The sequence below is a fragment of the Lissotriton vulgaris genome, chromosome 1_1 (genome assembly GCF_964263255.1).
Source record: "Lissotriton vulgaris chromosome 1_1, aLisVul1.2, whole genome shotgun sequence".
Taxonomy (NCBI): domain Eukaryota; kingdom Metazoa; phylum Chordata; class Amphibia; order Caudata; family Salamandridae; genus Lissotriton; species Lissotriton vulgaris.
Window position 1 is genome coordinate 1300707910 of NC_141685.1, and position 18613 is coordinate 1300726522.

Consider the following 18613-nt stretch of genomic DNA (forward strand, 5'->3'; position numbering starts at 1 on the left):
ACATATGACAGAGCAACACACGCGCAGCATTCACGCGCTGCGGACGCGTGCCGAAGGTGCGCCAAAGGTAAGCCAGTCTACGCCCGTCCGCGCCTGGACCGCGCCCAGCGCCAGAACCCCTGGTCCTCACAAAACCCACTCCACCCGCATAACGTACGACGCAGCAACCCTCTCAGCACTTAACTCCGGCCGACTCCCAAACTGCTACCAAGCCGCCCCAGGACACACCCATGGACCCTTCACCTGCCATTCTTGCAAGTTCACCTGCATCAAGACCCACACCAAATCCACAAAATCCAAACAGAGCTCCGACAACCACCTGAAGTGCATCCTGCTCAACACCCGCTCGGTCCACAGACACGCCATTGACCTTTGGAACCTACTCGACACCACATCGCCGGAGGTCGCCTTTCTAACAGAAACCTGGATGAACGCCTCATCAGCACCGGACATCGCCATAGCCATCCCGGACGGCTACAAGATCATCCGAAAGGACCGCATCAACCAGACTGGAGGAGGCATCGCCATCGTCCACAAGAACACCATCCGCATCACGACCAGTTCCGACGATAACCTCACTGCCGCCGAACACCTTCACTTCCAGATCCACACCGACCCCAAGACCACACTCAGAGGCACCCTCATCTACAGGCCACCAGGACCCCGCACACAATTCAGCGAAGACATCACTGACTTCATCAGCCCACACGCCCTCCCCTCCGAGGACTATATTCTACTGGGAGACCTCAACTTCCACCTGGAAAAGAACGACAGCAACACCACCACCCTTCTGGACAACCTAGCCAATCTCGGACTCAAACAACTTGTTAACACCCCCACCCATTTTGCCAGGCACACGCTCGACCCAATCTTCACCTCCAGCAAGCACATCTCCTTCAATCACACCACAGCTCTCCATTGGACAGACCACAGCTGTGTCCACTTCAACTACAAAAAGACTACGTCCCACAACCCCCCCTCAACCAATTCCCCGCAGAAACTGGAACAAAACTACCACCGACCAACTCTTCACATCGCTTCTCCAAAACCATCCTGCAAAATCTTCGGGCCCAAACCTTGCAGCCACCAACTTCACACAATGGATCACCCACAGCGCTGACGATTTAACACCCTTGAAAAAACATCAAATCAAGCAAGGTATCAAAAAAGCCCCCTGGTTCAACGATGACCTTAAGAAATCCAAGAAGTTATGTCGCACCCTCGAGAAAGCCTGGAGAAAAAACCCAACCACTGACAACCTGACCACCTTCAAGAACGCCACCCTCAAACACCACCAACTGATCCGATCCACCAAGAAATCAGCATTCGAGGATCGACTGGACAACAACACCCACAACAGCAAGGAACTATTCAACATCGTCAAAGAATTTACCCACCCCACCGCCGGCGGCACCAACGGCATCACTCCCTCCCAAGTACCCCCCTCCCTCAAGCACCTTGAGACCCTCTGGGTGAGTAGTGCGCTATACAAATGCTAAACTTGAAACTCCTTTATGCAATATGTTGTCTAATTATGGTGACTTATAAATATTTAAAAGAAAGACTTAGGCCTGTCAAAGGAGGTTATTTGGACCGGTCGAATCAGCGGTTAAATCCCGCACAGCTAGGATACTGGTAGAAGCCTGCAGTCATGTTCTATTGTCACTGAAGTGCATGATATAATAGGTGCTGCAGTCCACTTGTGACTTTTCACTTACTGACTCTGGGTATGCATTGGTACCATAGTCTACCATTTTAGAAGTAAGTTAAATATGGCAATCCGGAGTATACCTATTTTACCATGTTAAAAGCAGGCACACAGGCACTCTACCACTGGTTAGCTGGGAAACAGTGCAGCAAGTTCCATAGCCAGCAAAAATAGGGCTCCGCACAAAAAAAACAAAATCAGGGTGACCCTGCAGAAAGGGCTCCTACACTATAGTAGTTGTATTAGACAAAAGTAGACTTTATTAAATACAATTGGATTAAACAAGTATTAGAAAAGCCAATCTTTTTGCTCCTTAAGTCTAAAATATTCACCCTTACTATGGCAATAAGCTTTTACCCAGCCCCTACATGTGCTCTGATGTAACCATCACTGTGTACGTCGTCTGTGTAGGTTGCTTGCAAAGATCCACAAACAGATATGGAAAGCTGGAGTGAAGGATAGACCTGTTCTACATATGCTAGCAACATATTTTAGATAATACTGCTCCATAAAAATTCCAATAGAAAGTATAACAAATTACCCATTTAAAAGCATCTGTATTCACTTGCTTGTGGGAAACAGAGCTTGCCAAACCGTAGGCAACTGCATGAAGGAAACATTTTTCCATTTGGCAAAGGATTTATTTAACTGAGTGTTTTACATTCAGTATTTCCCTAGTGTATTTGGCTAATTGTTGTCCACATAGTATATGCATTTTCTATGAAAAGGACCTTGCTGCTTGAGCCAAGGAGACACGTGCAAGCCAGTGATTCCATGTGGATTAAAGTATGACCATGTTTATAAAAATGATCACAATTTTAGAGCCATTCACGGTTCAATGGGTGTGGTGGAAGAAACATTCCACATTTACCTCCCTCACAACCAATGTCCTTTAATAAGGTTTTACTAGTGTTAGAGCCATCATTCTATTAATCTTAGTCCAATGTTTCATTTCACACGTCATTCCGTAAAAGGTAACAACTTTCTTCAAAGAAATGTCTTGCACAACATTAATTCTGTAGTAGGGTATCTCAGTGTATAGTCATAATCTAGTGAATAGTCCCGCCCATGTGCGTGGGCCCCGGAGCAATCAAAAATAATCTCTTAAGCGGTCTTCTTTGCAGTCCTGCATAGACACTTAAGAGAAAATCAAGACAAATAATGCAGCCTAACAATTCCAAGGATACAAAGGCCACCACTTCATCTAAACAGTTAAAAGGATAGCCAACTATGTCAGATTTTACACATTTTTACCAAGTTTCCCTCATAGAGAAAACTCCCCTTCACCAAAATCCTTGAAATGATAGAGAGGAAGGGTTGGACAGACAAGCCCTCATAGGCTGCCATTATGTGTCTGGAAAAGGGATACCGTGCCTTTAGGGAACTCTCCAGAGACCCTCGGTATCCCAGGATGCACAGCCAAAGTCCTTTTTAGGTCTCGCCTGTCGATGCGCATGCGCATCGAGCAAGCGAGACTATGGTGGCTTATCCACTCTTTGTCCAACTTGCAAGGAATCGTGGCGATTCCTTGCAGTGCCCGTGACTTTTAAGCTCAATGCGCATGCGCATTGAGCTTAAAAGCGCGTGCACATGCCCCCAGCTGCCTGCCTTGTCTACTCTCCCGCCCCCTCACTTCTTGATTGCACGGCCGCTAGGCCGTGCCTCCCCTACTCTCCTCCTCCTACTCTCCTCCCCTCGCCGTCTGTTCCCGCACTCCTCCCACACCCCCGCTCCGCCCCCTCCCCTGCCTGCCATGTCGCGTCGCATTTCTCCTCCCCCCTCCCCCCAGCCGCCTGCCTTGCCTACTCTCCCGCCCCCTCACTTCTTGATTGCACGGCCGCTAGGCCGTGCCTCCCCTACTCTCCTCCTCCTACTCTCCTCCCCCCACCCCTTATCTGGCCTTCCCTCCGTCTGTTCCCTCTCCCCGCTCCGCCCCCTCCCCTGCCCGCCATCTGTTCGAGACAATCATGAAACCAGATGCTTTGATGCAGACTTCACTGCTTTTAGTGGAGCTACTGACGGATAAACGGCTTCAGGGCGCACTGTCACTCAACAGTTATTGCAACTTATGCAATTGTGCATGAAAAGCTGCTTGTTTACTTAGTGTGCGGAATTGTAGTGCCTAGAAGCACAAGGCCAAGACCTGAGTGGATGTGCTGAGCCGCTCCTTCTGCACAGAGAAGGAGTTCCCTGCGGCTCACACCAGTGTTTATCCGTACGGACAGCAGCTTCCTGGCGCTGTGGATCAAGGAACAGACCATTATTTCTTTGAAGTCGTGGAATGTGCTGTGACATCACCGTCTGTCGCAGACCTGTGTTTGGTTGTCTCTCGCTTCAAGGCCAAGGCTGTGCTTGGACTTGCCTTCTTTACCTCCAGACTCATGAATCAGGGATTCACCCAGACCAAGCCCCGTTCTTTCCACAAGGCACTCGTGGATTACACCTCCTCCGACGTGCTTCAAGAGTTATACTTAACTTTTCAGCCACACACACTCCCCTAAATACAGGTCGGTACCCACAGATTGAATATGTGGGTCAATGAGGCAATGCCACCTCAGTCTGTTTTTACATGGGCTGGTTTGGGGTTTCGGAGCATATCCTTGGTTCAGTTTGCATTGACCAGTATCCAGCTGGTGTTGGGGGTTTGTATTTAGCACGGCAATGGCAGCGCCCATCAGTTGTGTGATCCCCTTTCAGGGCTGCCCCTTTAACAGGATCTTTTAACTAAATGGACTGAAGATCTGAACTTGGATACACAGCACATTCACTGTGCCCAGTATTCCCTTTTGGGTAAGCCGGGGCCTGGGTTCGACCTCTGGGTCACAGGTTCAAATCCCAGCAGGGCCACTCAGCCTTTCATCCTTCTGATGTCAATAAAGTGAGTACCATTGGACTGGGTATCAATAAACATATGTTATTCAGTGCCAGAATACACGCCTGCATGAACGTGCGCTTTACACTTTAAGTTAAGTGCTTGGATTTGACCAGACTCTGAAGAAACTTTACTCTGTTGCCGAATAGAATATCTTCCTTGGTGTACGCAACCAAGGTTACAGAATACACTTTCACGATAAGTTGAAGAAGGATTAGGTTGACCTCTCAGGGTGATTGTGTGATCTGTAGTGTCAGGTTAACTGGAATTATGTTCTATTGAAGTGCAGGCAGTGCTTTCTTCTACAAACACAAGTCCTCGAGTTTGTGTGGAAATACATTTACCCTCTTTTTATGGAATAACTTCCTTGGAGCTCTGCTGAAGAGGTATTTACTCTGGATAGATTTCTGCTGAATCACACAATTAGGGGCTAGATCTGAAGTAGTGTCCAGGCCATGTGAAATGTCATGCTTAGTGTCTGTGACATAAAGTGTGCAAATGATAATAAACAGGGCTCTGTGCATCTTGTGTGTGGTACGTCTAACCTGCTCTAGTTAATATGCATGTCATCAAAGAGGTTCCTTTGATTTGCAATTTTTGTATATTGGGAACAAACGTAGTAGTGGGGGATGTTGTTCTTCAGTTGGTGGAAATTAGCTAAGTGCACAGCTGTTGCCAATCAAAACATTAACAAAGTTGTGTCCTTAAACCTAATTTTGCCTAGGCCCAGATTTCTTGCTAAAATATTGTTCTAAGAGAATTGGCATGCTGAAACACATGTTGGCAATGTTTTCATCTTGCTTTTTTCTTAAACATTTCTAAGTTTGTAATCTACAAGAAAGAAGCAGATAGTTTTTAAAAAATGTGGAAGTTTGCGTTGACAAAGTCACTAAACTTCTCCCGTCGCTAAATAAACCTTGGTGTAAGATCTACACATTTGTTGTTGTTTCTTGTTGAGAGAAATGCTCTTATGACACCTTTGATAATGTTGTTTGGTAATAAAAGTGTAAAATGAAGGAATAATCTCACTGCCCCATTCCACCACCCTTCCATTCCGAAGAATACAGGAACATTTTTTCCACCGAAGATAAACAGGTTTTGTTCCCCCAGTGTTTCACGGACTTTGTCCACTGACGGCTGCCTTGTATTTAATTGCAAGTGTACTTTTTATATTGCCACAAAGAGGGCAGTCTCATGTTCTTTCACCTTTTTAGGATCTAAAACGTTTGCAACACTAATGCGCCTTTAATTAATCCAACTCAGTTGTAAATTATATAAAATCTACTCCAAATCCTGCCCAAATCGCACTATTTGCATATTTATTGCCTAATGGGGGTAGAAACTCTAGTTATAGTGAGTGAATGGTAAAAAAAAATGCATGATTGACCTAATACTGGCGGGCATTTTACTCTCAATAGGTAGGATATTTTACATTATACACCACTACCTGTAAACAAATGTGACAGAAAGGTAAAATAAAAACACGTTCCAATTAGGAAAAACATTAGCTGTGTGCAGCCAAAAATCAGTGTTGGCAGGACTTAGGTCACATACTTAAATCTTAGGCTGAACAGGTCATCAAGACTCTGTTTTCCCAGTTATGGGCTTTTTTTTACCAGTACTAACGTTCAGATGTATTAGTGCAACCGGCTTACTAGTATCAAATCCCAGGAGTGGAAAAAGTGTTCGGGTGACAAGGAGTCACAAAGGAGCTACTCTGCTATAAAACTCACCCACCCTCACCCTCAACCCCTCACTCACCCTCAACACTTCACAATGACTCACACTCACACTCACCCTCACACACCCTCACCCTCACACACCGTCACACACCCTCTGCATAACAACACCTCTCACACCCTCACTCACCCTCACACACACACACTCACGCAACGTCACACACCCGAAGCCTCACACCCCCTCACTCACTCACCCTCACACCCCCTAACCCGCACACCCCCTAACCCGCACACCCCCTAACGCTCACACCCCCTAACAATCACCCCCTAACCCTCACCCCCTCACCCTCACCCCCACCCCCTCACCCCCTCACCCCCTCACCCTCACCCCCTCACCCTCACCCTCACACCCTCAACCCTTCGCCCTCAACCTCACTCACCCTCAACCCCTCACACTCACCCTCACTCTCACTCACCCTCACTCAGCCTCAACTACTCACTCACCCTCAACCCCTCACCCTAACTCACCCTCACCCTCACCACCTCACTCACCCTAACTCACCCTCACCACCTCACTCACCCTCACTCACCCTCAACACCTCACCCTCAACCCCTCACCCTCAACCCCTCACCCTCACTCACCCTCACCCTCACCCTCACTCACCCTCAACCCCTCACCCTCAACCCCTCACCCTCACTCACCCTCACCCTCAACCCCTCACTCACCCTCAACCCCTCACCCTCACCCTCACTCACCCTTAAACAGTGCAATAGGTCTCAGACCATTTCAGTTAGAGCTTTAAGAAATGTTTATGGCTTTTTTTTTGTAATTCTTTAGCATTGGCTACAGGAAACAAAAATGCTAAACATTTACAAAAAAAAACCATAAACAATTCTAAAAGCACTAACTCTAATGGTGCGAGACCTATTGCATTTCCAATGCTTGTTCTTTCAGTTCTTTTTTCCGGCTCCTGCTAGCAGGACGCGGGAGCATTGAGCTCTCCCTTTTTAGGTTTTTCTTCAATTTTTGACACTTCAAGTGTTTGAGTGTTTCACTCGACGTCTGGGGTCTTCCTCTTGCTGTGTTTGTTAGCCAGTTTTGCCCACTCTTTCGGTCGTATATGCCAGCTTTATTCTACAGGTGTCCTGAGTGTGCCAGGAAGAAGGCTAAATCTGACCCCCACAGAGTATGTATACTCGGTCTCCCTTCCTCCCATGTCCCCGAAGCCTGTGAGATTTGTTAATCTTTCTCCAGGAGGACCCTGCGTGACAGGGAGAAGATTTGTCTCCAAGACCTAGAGCAGAGGAGACATCAGGAACCAGGTGGGTCTGTGCATGGAGTGACTCAATCTAAGTCCTCTGCCCGTGCTTCGGCCTCTGGGCGGCTCCCCAGTCAAGAAAAGGCACCGGTCCTGGTCGACGTCTATGGCTTCGACGTCGAGAGGCATGACCACTATCTGCTCCCAGTCGACCCAGGCCTCTGGGTTGAAGCCTCGTATAGGTTCGATGACGAGGGGAAGGACGTAGAGACCTCGGACGAGGTAGACGTCAAAGACTTCACCGGCGTCGACACATCGACGTTTAGGTGAGTCCAGAAGGCACTGGCACTCGCCGTCAAGACGACACCGCCGTCGAGATCGACTCGACGTCAAGGAAAGACAAGTAGACTTCGAGGAGAGGCGACGTAGAGGAGTTAATCGTCGTCTAGACGATCGACGTCGAGAAGCAGAAAGGCGAAAAGGTCCACTTCGAGGAAGGAAAAGTCGACGTTGAGGAAGCGTTCAAGGGCCAGGACGGTGTCCTCTGTCTCAGTAGTCAGCCTATCTTCTGCATCTATGAGTCCCCGGTAGCAGCGGCGCCGGCGCTCGGCTGAAAAGAGGCCTGCCCCGAGAGCATCCTCGTCAAGACCTACGCAGAAGAAGAGGAGAGTGGTGAGGTCTTTCGGAATCCGAATATTCTAATACCTATTCACCTTCTAGGCCCAGGACGCCTATGCCTCCACCATTGCCTCCCTTGCATCCTCCTCCTCTGCCTCCACAGTGGTCTCCTCCATCTCTGCCGCACCTTCCCTCACCGCCTACGAGGCCTCCACAGACTGGGACTCCGGTTCTGCCTCCGCAGTTCCCGCCTCCTGTAAGGCCAGTGGATCGCCCTGAGGCCTAGGAGGTCTAGATCACGGTCCAGAGGGAGACCTAGTTCACGGAGTGACCATTGGTCTTCGACGCAGTCCTGTCATCGTCACCGGAGGGACAGGTCACGGTCCCGTCATACGGACTGTGGCCAGAGATATTCTCCCACCTTGTCAGATTCCCCCCATACGAGGGTGTCACCGGTGGATGACATTGTAACATTTCAGGAGGTGCTATGGAGAGGGGAAGCGAAGTTGGGGATCACTTTGACAATACCCACACCTTCTACAGCGGTGAAATTTGAAACCTTACACAAGCAGCATTTGTCTCGCCCCTTGTTGCCCTTGGTGCCAGGACTGGAGGAACCGGCTATGGAGCTTTTTCTGACTCCGGCCTCTGAAATCAGCTCCGTCCCGGCTGCAGAAAAAGTACCGGCCACCAGATTCCGATCCGGCGTTCCTGAGATTGGATCCGGTACCGGATTCTGTTATCGTAACTGCGGCCAAGAAGCAGCATACTACTGCCCAGTCTTCTACAATGCCTCCGGATAAGGAAAGCCGTCAGATGGACTCAGCTGGACCGAAAGTCTGCGGGACGGCGGCCACCTCCATGAAAGCCTCTGTGCTCTTGGGTCGCTACTACCGCTCCTTGTGGGAGTCCCTGCAGCAATTCCTGGAGCTTCTCCCGAGGGATAGGAGAGAAGACTTCCAGGACATTTTGAATGAGGGTATGATGGTCTCCAATCAGGTAATCGATTCTGCGGCTCATGGTTACTGCCATGGCATCAATTTAGGACTACATTCCTGCTTGCGCCTTACATCTCTCAAACCGGAGGCGCAACAGAGTTGCTAATTTACCATTCTCTGGCTCAACTCTCGTTGGGTCACATGAGGACGAGGAGATGGCCCGCATGAAGGCAGAGGTAGAGACACTTAAAGCCGTTGGTTTGGAGAAACCAAAAGAGCAGAAGAAGTCCTTCCGTCCGTTCCAGAGGCGGTATGGTTCTCAAAGACGAGGGCAGGGTCGTCAAACTGGTCAACAGCAACTACAGCAGCAGTACCAGCGGCAGCCATTCCAGAAGCGCCAGAGGGGCAGAGGCAGACAGCAGTCCTCCTCTGCGAACAAGGGCCCGTCAGGGTCTAAGCCCTGAGGTGTTACTTTCCCCTCTTACGTTACCCACTCCGGTAGGGGGAAGCATACAGAATTACTTGGCAGAGTGGAGAAAAATTTCTCCGGACAAGTGGGTGCTGAATATTGTTTGCAATGTATACAGTCTTCGTTTCGTCAGCACTCCTCCAGCGATTCCACCGGTTTGCTCACAGTTCCAGCTGCGCGAGATCCAAGCGGAGGCAGATACCCTGTTAAGAAAAAGGGCGATAGAAGGCGTGCCTTTGTCTGAAGGGGAAATTGTCTGTACTCTCGGTTCTTCCTGGTGCGCAAGAAGGACAAGAACGAGTTCACGCCCATTCTGGATTTGCGACAAGGAAACGAATTGATTCGCAGGGAGAAGTTTTGCATGCTGTCTCTACACCAGATTTATCCTCAGCTGCAAAGAGGAGACTGGCTTTGCGCAATAGTACTGCAAGATGCCTACTTCCATGTGCCCATTGCAAGGTAACATTGGAGGTTCCTGCGATTTCAGGTCGTCACCAATCACTATCAGTACACCGTACTACCGTTCGGACTGAAGTCTGCGCCCAGGACCTTTTCAAAGTACATGGCAGTGGTGGCGGCTCACCTGAGAAAGAACCAGGTGTTTGTCTACCCGTAACTGGACGACTGGTTGATCAAAGCCTCCAGGAAGCGCAATTGCACTTCAACAGGACGGCCGTTCTGTTGAACCAGCTGGGGTTGCACATAAACATGTCCAAGTCTGTTCCGACTCCTGTCCAGTGCCTACAGTACTTGGGAGCCTCCATCGATACTCTTTCAGCAAGCGTATCTCCTTTGGAGGAGCGACGCTTATCGATCCTTCGGTAGGCTCAGGCTCTCATAGCTGTTCCATCTACGACAATGAGGACTGTGTCTTCTCTACTGGGGTCGATGGCCACTTGCATCTTCCTCACGCCACACGCACGCCTCCATATGAGGAAGCTGCAGGAAATATCTGGAGGATCAGTGGGACCAGAAGCGGGGGAGCTGGGACGACAGGATCTAGCTGTCCCTTCACGCTCAACAGTCCCCGAGATGGTGGTGCTCAGCAGGGAACCTCCTCAAAGGGGTTCCATTCCACAAGGACATTCCCATTCAGACTATTGTCACAGATACTTCTCTCCACGGCTGGGGAGCGCATTCAGGCCATCTACAGATCCAGGGAACGTGGTCCCTGGCGGAATCCACGTATCACATCAATTTCGTGCAACTCAGCTGTTCACTTGGCACTGAAGGCCTTTCATCCGTCCTTCCAGACCAACTCCTTGCTTGTACAGACAGACAATACGACCACAATGATTTACCTCAACAAGCAGGGGGGCTCGAGATCGCGCACACTGTCGCAAGAAGCGCAGGCGATCTGGCACTGGCTGCTAGCCAGAGGACTGACTATAATGGCTACGCATCTGCCAGGTGTGCAGAATGCTCAGGTGGACGCACTCAGCAGGCTGGTGCAAGAAAACCACGAGTGGGTTCTAAATGACGAAGTGCTAGGAGACATCTTCGACAGATGGGGCACTCTGGACATAGATCTGTTCGCCACCGCCGAACACAGAAAATGCCGAGACTTCGCCTCCAGGTATTACCAACCAGGGACTCTGGGGAACGCACGATGGATCAGCTAGTCGAACAGCTTTCTGTACGCTTTTCCACCCATTCCCCTGATTCCGGCAGTGTTCAAGCGGTCTCAGTCCAGAGCATGGATGATCCTCATTGTTCCGGAGTGGCCCCGACAGTGGTGGTTCACGGACCTGCTTCACCAGTCTCTCCTACCCCACATGCGGCTGCCGTGTCGGCCGGACCTTCTCACGAAGTTCGGGGGCAGATGGTGCACCCCAACCTCTTATCGTTGAGTTTGGCGGCATGGCTCCTGAGATAGTGCAATATGGACACCTGAATCTTCCTGACTATTGCAGGACTATACTTAAGGAGGCAAAGAGACCTTCCACTAGGACTTCCTATGCCTACAAGTGGAAATAGTTCTGCATCTGGTGCACTTCCAAGAACTATTGATCAGACAACCTGCAAGGAAGATGTCATTCTTCCACACCTTTTGCATTTGGCTCAGTCTGGCCTTAATTTTCATTCTATTAAATTTCACCTCGCAGCATTGACTGCGTATAGGAAATGACCTTCAGACATCCTTCTTCCAGATCCCTGTGATTAAAGATTTTTGGGAAGGATTGAAGAAAGTGTTTCCTCCTGTTCGACGTCCTTCGCCATCATGGGAGCTGAATGTGGTGCTGTCCAGGTTGATGAAGGAGCCCTTTCAACCTATCCATAAGGCTTCTCGGCAGCACTTGTCATGGAAGGCGACCTTCCTTGTGGCCATTACATCGGCCCGCAGGGTGAGTGAAATTCAGGCATTGTGTTGCCAAGAACCTTCTACTGTATTTCATGCTGCTAAGGTTGTGATGCGTACTCACCCCAAGTTCCTTCCAAAGGTGATTTCTGATTTCCATGTCAGACTATAACTTTACCTACGTTTTTCCAAAATCCTTCCACTCCAGCAGAAAGGTCTCTTCATTCCCTGGATGTCAAAAGGGTGTTGAAATTCTACTTGGATAAGACCAAGGACATTCGTAGGTCAGACCAATTGTTTGTCAATTATGGGTCGGTCAGGACTGATCTTGCCACCTTGAAACAGTCCATTTCTAGATGGATTGTGTCTTGTATCCAGTTATGTTATCAGAAGGCTAATAACACCTTAGGGGGTAAGCCTAAGGCTCATTCTACCAGAGGCAAAGCAGCTACAACAGCTTTGCTTCGTAATGTTCCCATTGCAGAGATCTGCAGGGCTGCCACTTGGAAGTCGGTCCATACCTTTGCTAAGCATTACTGCCTGGACTCGGATGCTAGAGCAGATGCTCAGGTTGGGCAGGCTTCATTGAGAAATCTGTTTGCACAATAGAGGTGTTATCTGTTCTTTCTCCATCGCCGGGTTGGTTTTTGGGCTGGGCTTGCCATTCTATTCACTAGATTATGACTATACACAGAGATCCCCTACTACAGAAGGAGTAGTTTCTAACCTGTAACTCCAGTTCTGTAGTAGGGGTATCTGTTATAGTCATAAGCGCCCGCCCTCCTCCCCGGTCGAGAAAATGGTACTGTAATGTATGCTACAGGCCTTCAAAAAGAACTGAAAGTAAAAGGATTTTGGCCGTGCATCCTGGGATACCGAGGGTCTCTGGAGAGTTCCTTAAAGGCACGGTATCCCTTTTCCAAACACATAATGGCAGCCTATGGGGGCTTGTCTGTCCAACCCTTCCTCTCCATCATTTCAAGAATTTTGGTGAAGGGGAGTTCGCTAGGAGGGAAACTTGGTAAAAATTTGTAAAATCTGACATTGTTGGCTATCCTTTTCACAGTTTAGATGAAGTGGTGGCCTTTGTAGCCTTGGAAGTGTTAGGCTGTATTATTTGTCTTGATTTTCTCTTAAGTGTCTATGAAGGACTGCAAAGAAGACAGCTTAAGAGATTATTTTTGATTGCTCCGGGGTCCAAGCACATGGGCGGGACTATTCACTAGATTATGACTATAACAGAGATAACCCTACTACAGAACTGGAGTTACAAGTAAGAAACTACTCCTTCCCACCACTGTCTCTCCAAGCTCAGTTCTGTGAACCAAGTCACTTACCAGTCTGTCTGTCCTGTGTAATCATGATAGCAAAGGACCTGTGCCAGTTCCACCAGGTTGACTGCCCGCTCATGAACAAACGTGCTCTCCTCTGAGCAAATCTCCAGTAAATCACAGATCACATTGTAGCGCTCCTGTCCAGTGTCTGCATGCACCGCCTTGTATGCTCTCAGCTCCTGAGAAAGCAGCAGGAACAGCATTCTGGGCCCGAATTGCTCCACTCCCGAATCAGCTACACAGTCCTTTATGGTCCTACATGAAAAGTACATTTTTTGAGTAACTATCCTCCCATTAATCGAGATGCCAATTATTGTTCAGATTAAAAACACAAACAAGATCCTGGACTGGTGACTTAATTCAATTTTACTCTATTATTTAAACATCCATAATTTAGGAAACTAAATAACGCTCATTCACCAGCCAATGGCACGACAATTACAGTCATGGCTCTTGTGCGCCCATACAACTCCTTTCAACAGTAAAGTGCAAACCAATGTCTCTGAATAAGCTCCCTTAGGAATGACTAACCTGCTCCTTGGTTGGGTCTACATGGGCAGACCTCTCAATGGCTCAGAAGTACTTATATCAACTAACCTTCTCTAACACATGCTTCAACCAGGGGATTAATTTGGTTAACTGCTAAAGGCTGACAGATGCACAGTGAATATAAAAGGCTGTTAAGAGAACAGTCAATTTCTAAAAAACGACTCCAAATTCATTAATATCTAGGACCTACATACAGAGCATGAGGTACAAAGTGCAGTTCAGTTCCAAGATGTGTCAGCGATCCCTTAATACTAGAAGGCTATGGATTAGTCTTATATGCATCCTCTGACTTAATAGAGCTCCCACTCCTCTAATGTACTGATGGAACTAGTTCAGAAAGTTAACTATGCAAGGCTACATAATAATTGGATGCAAGAAAGCAAACCCAAGACTTTAATGTTCTGCCCAAGGATGATCTAGACACGAGGCCTTGTTTAAAGATATTAAAAAAATAAAATACTATTTACCTTTGCAGGTAGAGAGCATCCACCAGACATTCCAGATTCCTCAACTCTTGAACACTCCTCTAGGCGTCAGACAACTTTTCTCCATAGCTCTACCTTGACACTAGCGGCATCCCTGTGATATCGCTGAAACCATTAAGCGCCCCTGTTGTCGGAGTGACATCAGTTTCTGATCCATTTGTTCCCACACCGCCAAAGCAGTAAGATGAGAAGGACATCTGGTAAGATATGTAGCTCAAGAACAAACTTGAAACCATATTATGATGGCATATAACCATCTAACAAATGGGGAGGTGGGAGAGAGATGTGAGATTCCTGCAAGTAGATGAGTATCCTTGAGGAACATAGTTACTGAAGGTAAGCAACATTTTAGGGATGGGTACACCCACCTGCAGACTCCTCACAAATTGAATAGGTTGCCAAGCAATAGAGAATAGAGAGTTTTGATGGATGGTTATACCAGAAAGTCAGATAGCACAGATCTGCTGAAATACCCATGCTTCCTAATTTCTAAATACAGCCTGTGATGCTTGGTAAGGGTGTTTAGGGATAACCAAAAGGCCACTCAGCAAAGGTAATTTACAGGGACTCACATAGCCTCAGCAGATGTTTAAGGCTTGGCCGTCGTAGATGGTGCTGTAATGCCCTCCAGTGGTTCTTTTTGGGCCATGACATAGCAGATTTTAATACCTAAAATAATCCGCTTAGCTAATGGGTTTTACTGAACTGCTTTTTCCGCTTCGAATTAAACTACCCAAAGCTCCTTGCATTGGCTGCTTGAAGGCACAGAATCTTGAGCAATCTGAATTGGAATGAGTGACAAAGATCCACGTAGCACACAGCCCATTGATCGAAGAAGATCTTCACCGCTTGCAGGTGGAGATCCCACTCTTGGTTAGCAAAAAGATGCTGACTCAGGTCATCGACTCTGGTGTCCAGCGAGCCAGCCAAATGATTAATCACCAACCGCATTTAGTACTTGTACACACAGGACCAGAGCCTCAAGCTTCTCACAGACTGGGATCCTGCAGCCCCCTGCTTCTTGGCATACAACATTGTGGTCCTTCTGCCTGCCAAGATATGTACCGGCTGGCCGCAAAGGGAAGGATGACTGATGCGCTAGGTGAATTGCACTCAGTTCGAGCAGACTGATGCAGGAAAAATGCAGTCTGCTGTTCTTGGGACCAGAGCACTCTGATCTGCAGCTCCCCCTAGCAAAGCCCCCACCTAGAATGGATGAATTGATCACCATAGCTAGAGGGGATTTTAAGAACAGTGCTCTTGAAAAAGTGTCCCTAAAGACCACAATGTCTACAAGGTTGATCTTGTGCTGGAACCACTGCCTTTGGAGGCATACTGGAGAGCCCTAATATTCCAAGGGGAATTTGCGACCAGACTATGCATGAAGCTAGCAGACCAAGTAGGCTAAGGACACACAGGACTGATAGTGTACCTTCCTAGAAGCGCTGGAGCAACACACCAATGTACTGTATCCTGAGCGCACGAGGAAATGCTCAGTCCAAATTGGTATCCAGTACTGACCCAATATACAGAAGTGATTAGGCTCTAGGTGAGATTTGGGCATATTGATCTAAAAGCCCAGGTCGTGCAGCAAGGATGCAGTTGGCTGTAGGTGTCATCTCCAGAGTTCTCTCCTTGAGAAGCCAGTGGTCTAGATAGGAAAAGCAGGAATCTCTGACCTACTAAGGCAGGCTCCCACCACTACCATCAGCACGGAGAACACTCCGCAGATACTTACTGTGGACCTTCAGGATGAGTATATGGCAATAAGCATTCTGTAAGTCCATTGAGACAATCCAGCCTCAAGCGCAAAGGAACATGAGCAAGGGACAGCATCCTGAACTTATTAGAATTTCAAGACCCTGAGGTCCAAGGCTTTATAGAACACTACCATCCTCCTTTAGAAGAAGTACATTGAGTAGAATCCTTGTCTAATCTCCTGCTCGAGCACCAACTTATGAGCTTCCTTCTAAAGTAAGGCTGCTACCTCTCGCTGCAGTAGTAGGCGTTACTGCAAAAGGTCTGAAAGGGGAGTGGAAATCCATTGAGGAGACTGCTGTTAGGGCAGGGCATTTCCACAATCTGCATGACACCCCCATTTCCACAATCTGCATGACCCCCCCCTGAACTGAATTTATGGCCTTCCAGGCCTCTGGAAAACAGACACCAGGCCTCCCATCTGCCTCAAATTGCCTGATAAGGGAGAACTAGAATGGCTTCCCTGTGGTGGTTGGTAAGTAAGAGGAAGCAGTGACTGCCAGAGGCATCGTACTGCCTCCATTCTTTCCATGGGCATTGTATTGCAGCAGAATGGGGTTTTGAGATTGCCCCTGATCAAGGGCTGCCTGTCCTTGGCAGAAATTGAGGCCTCTACTAAAGACACAAAACTCCTGAAACTCCTTCCTTTGAGGATATAGACCTATGGCCACATGTGCGTAGGTTTCATTTTATGATTTCCTAATAGTGCATTTTTGCAAATCGCTATTAGGAAATCGCAAACAACTATGTACTGTGTTCTTGACACATTTAGCGATTCCTTAATACCTTAATATTCATGAGGTAGGTCGCAATTTGCGACCCATTGGGAATCACTGAAAACAGGGATGGTGGCCTGCTGGGTTTGCTTTTAAATAAAGCAACTTTGCTTTTTGTTTTTAATGCAGCCAATTTTCCTTAAAGGAAAACTGAATGTGTATCAAAAAGAAAATTGAAACGCTTCAGTTTCGAAGAGTAGGCAGTAGTCCATGGGATAACGTCCGCTCCTAAAAAACGTTTTTGCATGTATCCCTTAAAGAAGGGGTCCCCAGGGGACCACTTCCAGTTTGCAAATGGGTAAGCAGCTACTTGAATTGAAGCAGGGGGTAAAATGCGAAGTTTTGAGACAACATTTCTGTTGCAAAGCATTGGTACGTAGCACTGCGCGTCGATATTAAGAAGGGATGCCCTTAACATGCCCCTTCCTAATAACGAATCACAAACCCATTTTACTATCAGATAATAGGTTACCGAATCGCAAAATGTGTTTGTTACATAGAAAAAAAAAAAATTCCGGCCACAAATGGCGACAAAAAAAACGATGTACATGTGGCCCCAAGAGAGCCGGCTGTGGGGGAACTCACTTTGAAGTATTCCAAAGCGGAGTAAAACGTTTCGGGACAGTTTGGTACCTTCAAAGGTAAGGTCGATCAAGGAGGACTACATAACCAGAGGAAAACAAGAGGTTTGCGACAAGGCATGTCTCCTGAGAGTGACTGTGGTCTCTACTTCCCGGGTAAATAAATCTGCTATATGTAGATCAGACTGAATCACCTGCCTGATGCTGCTTGATCACTGATCAGGTCTTGCAAATGGGATTCAAGTTCCTGGTGAAGATTAGGGTCCAGCATAACTGCCATGTCCAAAAGGGCATGCACATAGTTTCCTAGCAGACATTTCATGTCCAGACTCCAGCTGCAAAAAAAATTGAGCCCAAGCCTCAATATTTGTAGCTTCCCTATCAAGCCAATGCAGAAGGAAAATTATTCAGGCGTGAGCTAGGATGAAAAAGAAGCCTGAATCATTAGGCTGTCTGGTGAAGGATGCTCATCATTCTTATCGGATCACCGGGGGCAGGTCTAGGATGGTTTAGTCCACATTGCCAGGATGGGGTCAGGAAAGCCTCATGAATAGCAGCATTGTCTGAAGTTGGCCTTGGTTTTGACAGTTGGCAAAGGCAACTCAAGAACGTCAGACTCATTTCGAATGATGGTGTTATTATGTGACTCCAGGGAGAAAGGACTATGATGTGTCTAAAAACTGCAACTCAGGGGGAAGTATCAATATCATTAGCCTCTAAAAGTCCCTGAAATTCCAGTACAGGTTCCTGAAGGTCCTGTTCACCAGAATCGGTGTCAAACAGCTCAAAGAATATGGCGTACATGGAACAGTCCCTTCTAGCTGACGGTGTGCCTCACTTCTGGACTTCTGAGTCAGTGCCAGAGGCTGGGTCACTGAAGCAACTGGCTCAGAAGTCTGCACCGGTGCAAACAGCACAATGGGTGTGACAGGAACCTGCGATGGCAGCACTACAGGCAGTAAATGCCTCAGCTGAACAGGGGTAATGGCCATGGCCTAGGGTACCGTAGACTGAGCCAACAGCACTGTCTGTTCCGGCAAAAAGGGAGTGAATGGTGTGAAGAGGAGGACTGCTGGCCATTTAGCACCCCTACATGTCCCATGTGACCTGAAAGCACTACAGAGGGGGCATGGCACACCTGAAAACTGCAAACATGGCTATGAGATAAGGTGCCACATCAACTTTAGGCACTGTAAATTTCAGATACAGCTGGGGTGGAACAGGGCCCGAAGGAAGCAGCAGCAGCATGGGACCTTCATTAGCACCAGTTCCTGGATCAGGGACGCCT

General features: G+C 48.0%; 1 protein-coding gene across 1 annotated transcript in view; it reads right to left on the minus strand.

Annotated features, from left to right (window-relative positions):
* ESPL1 (extra spindle pole bodies like 1, separase) overlaps positions 1-18613 on the minus strand; it is a 600179-nt gene that overhangs the window by 540836 nt on the left and 40730 nt on the right. The window contains exon 8 of the mRNA XM_086929411.1: positions 13180-13431. Coding sequence (XP_086785537.1) covers positions 13180-13431 — 252 coding nt within the window. The remainder of the gene's footprint in view (positions 1-13179; positions 13432-18613) is intronic.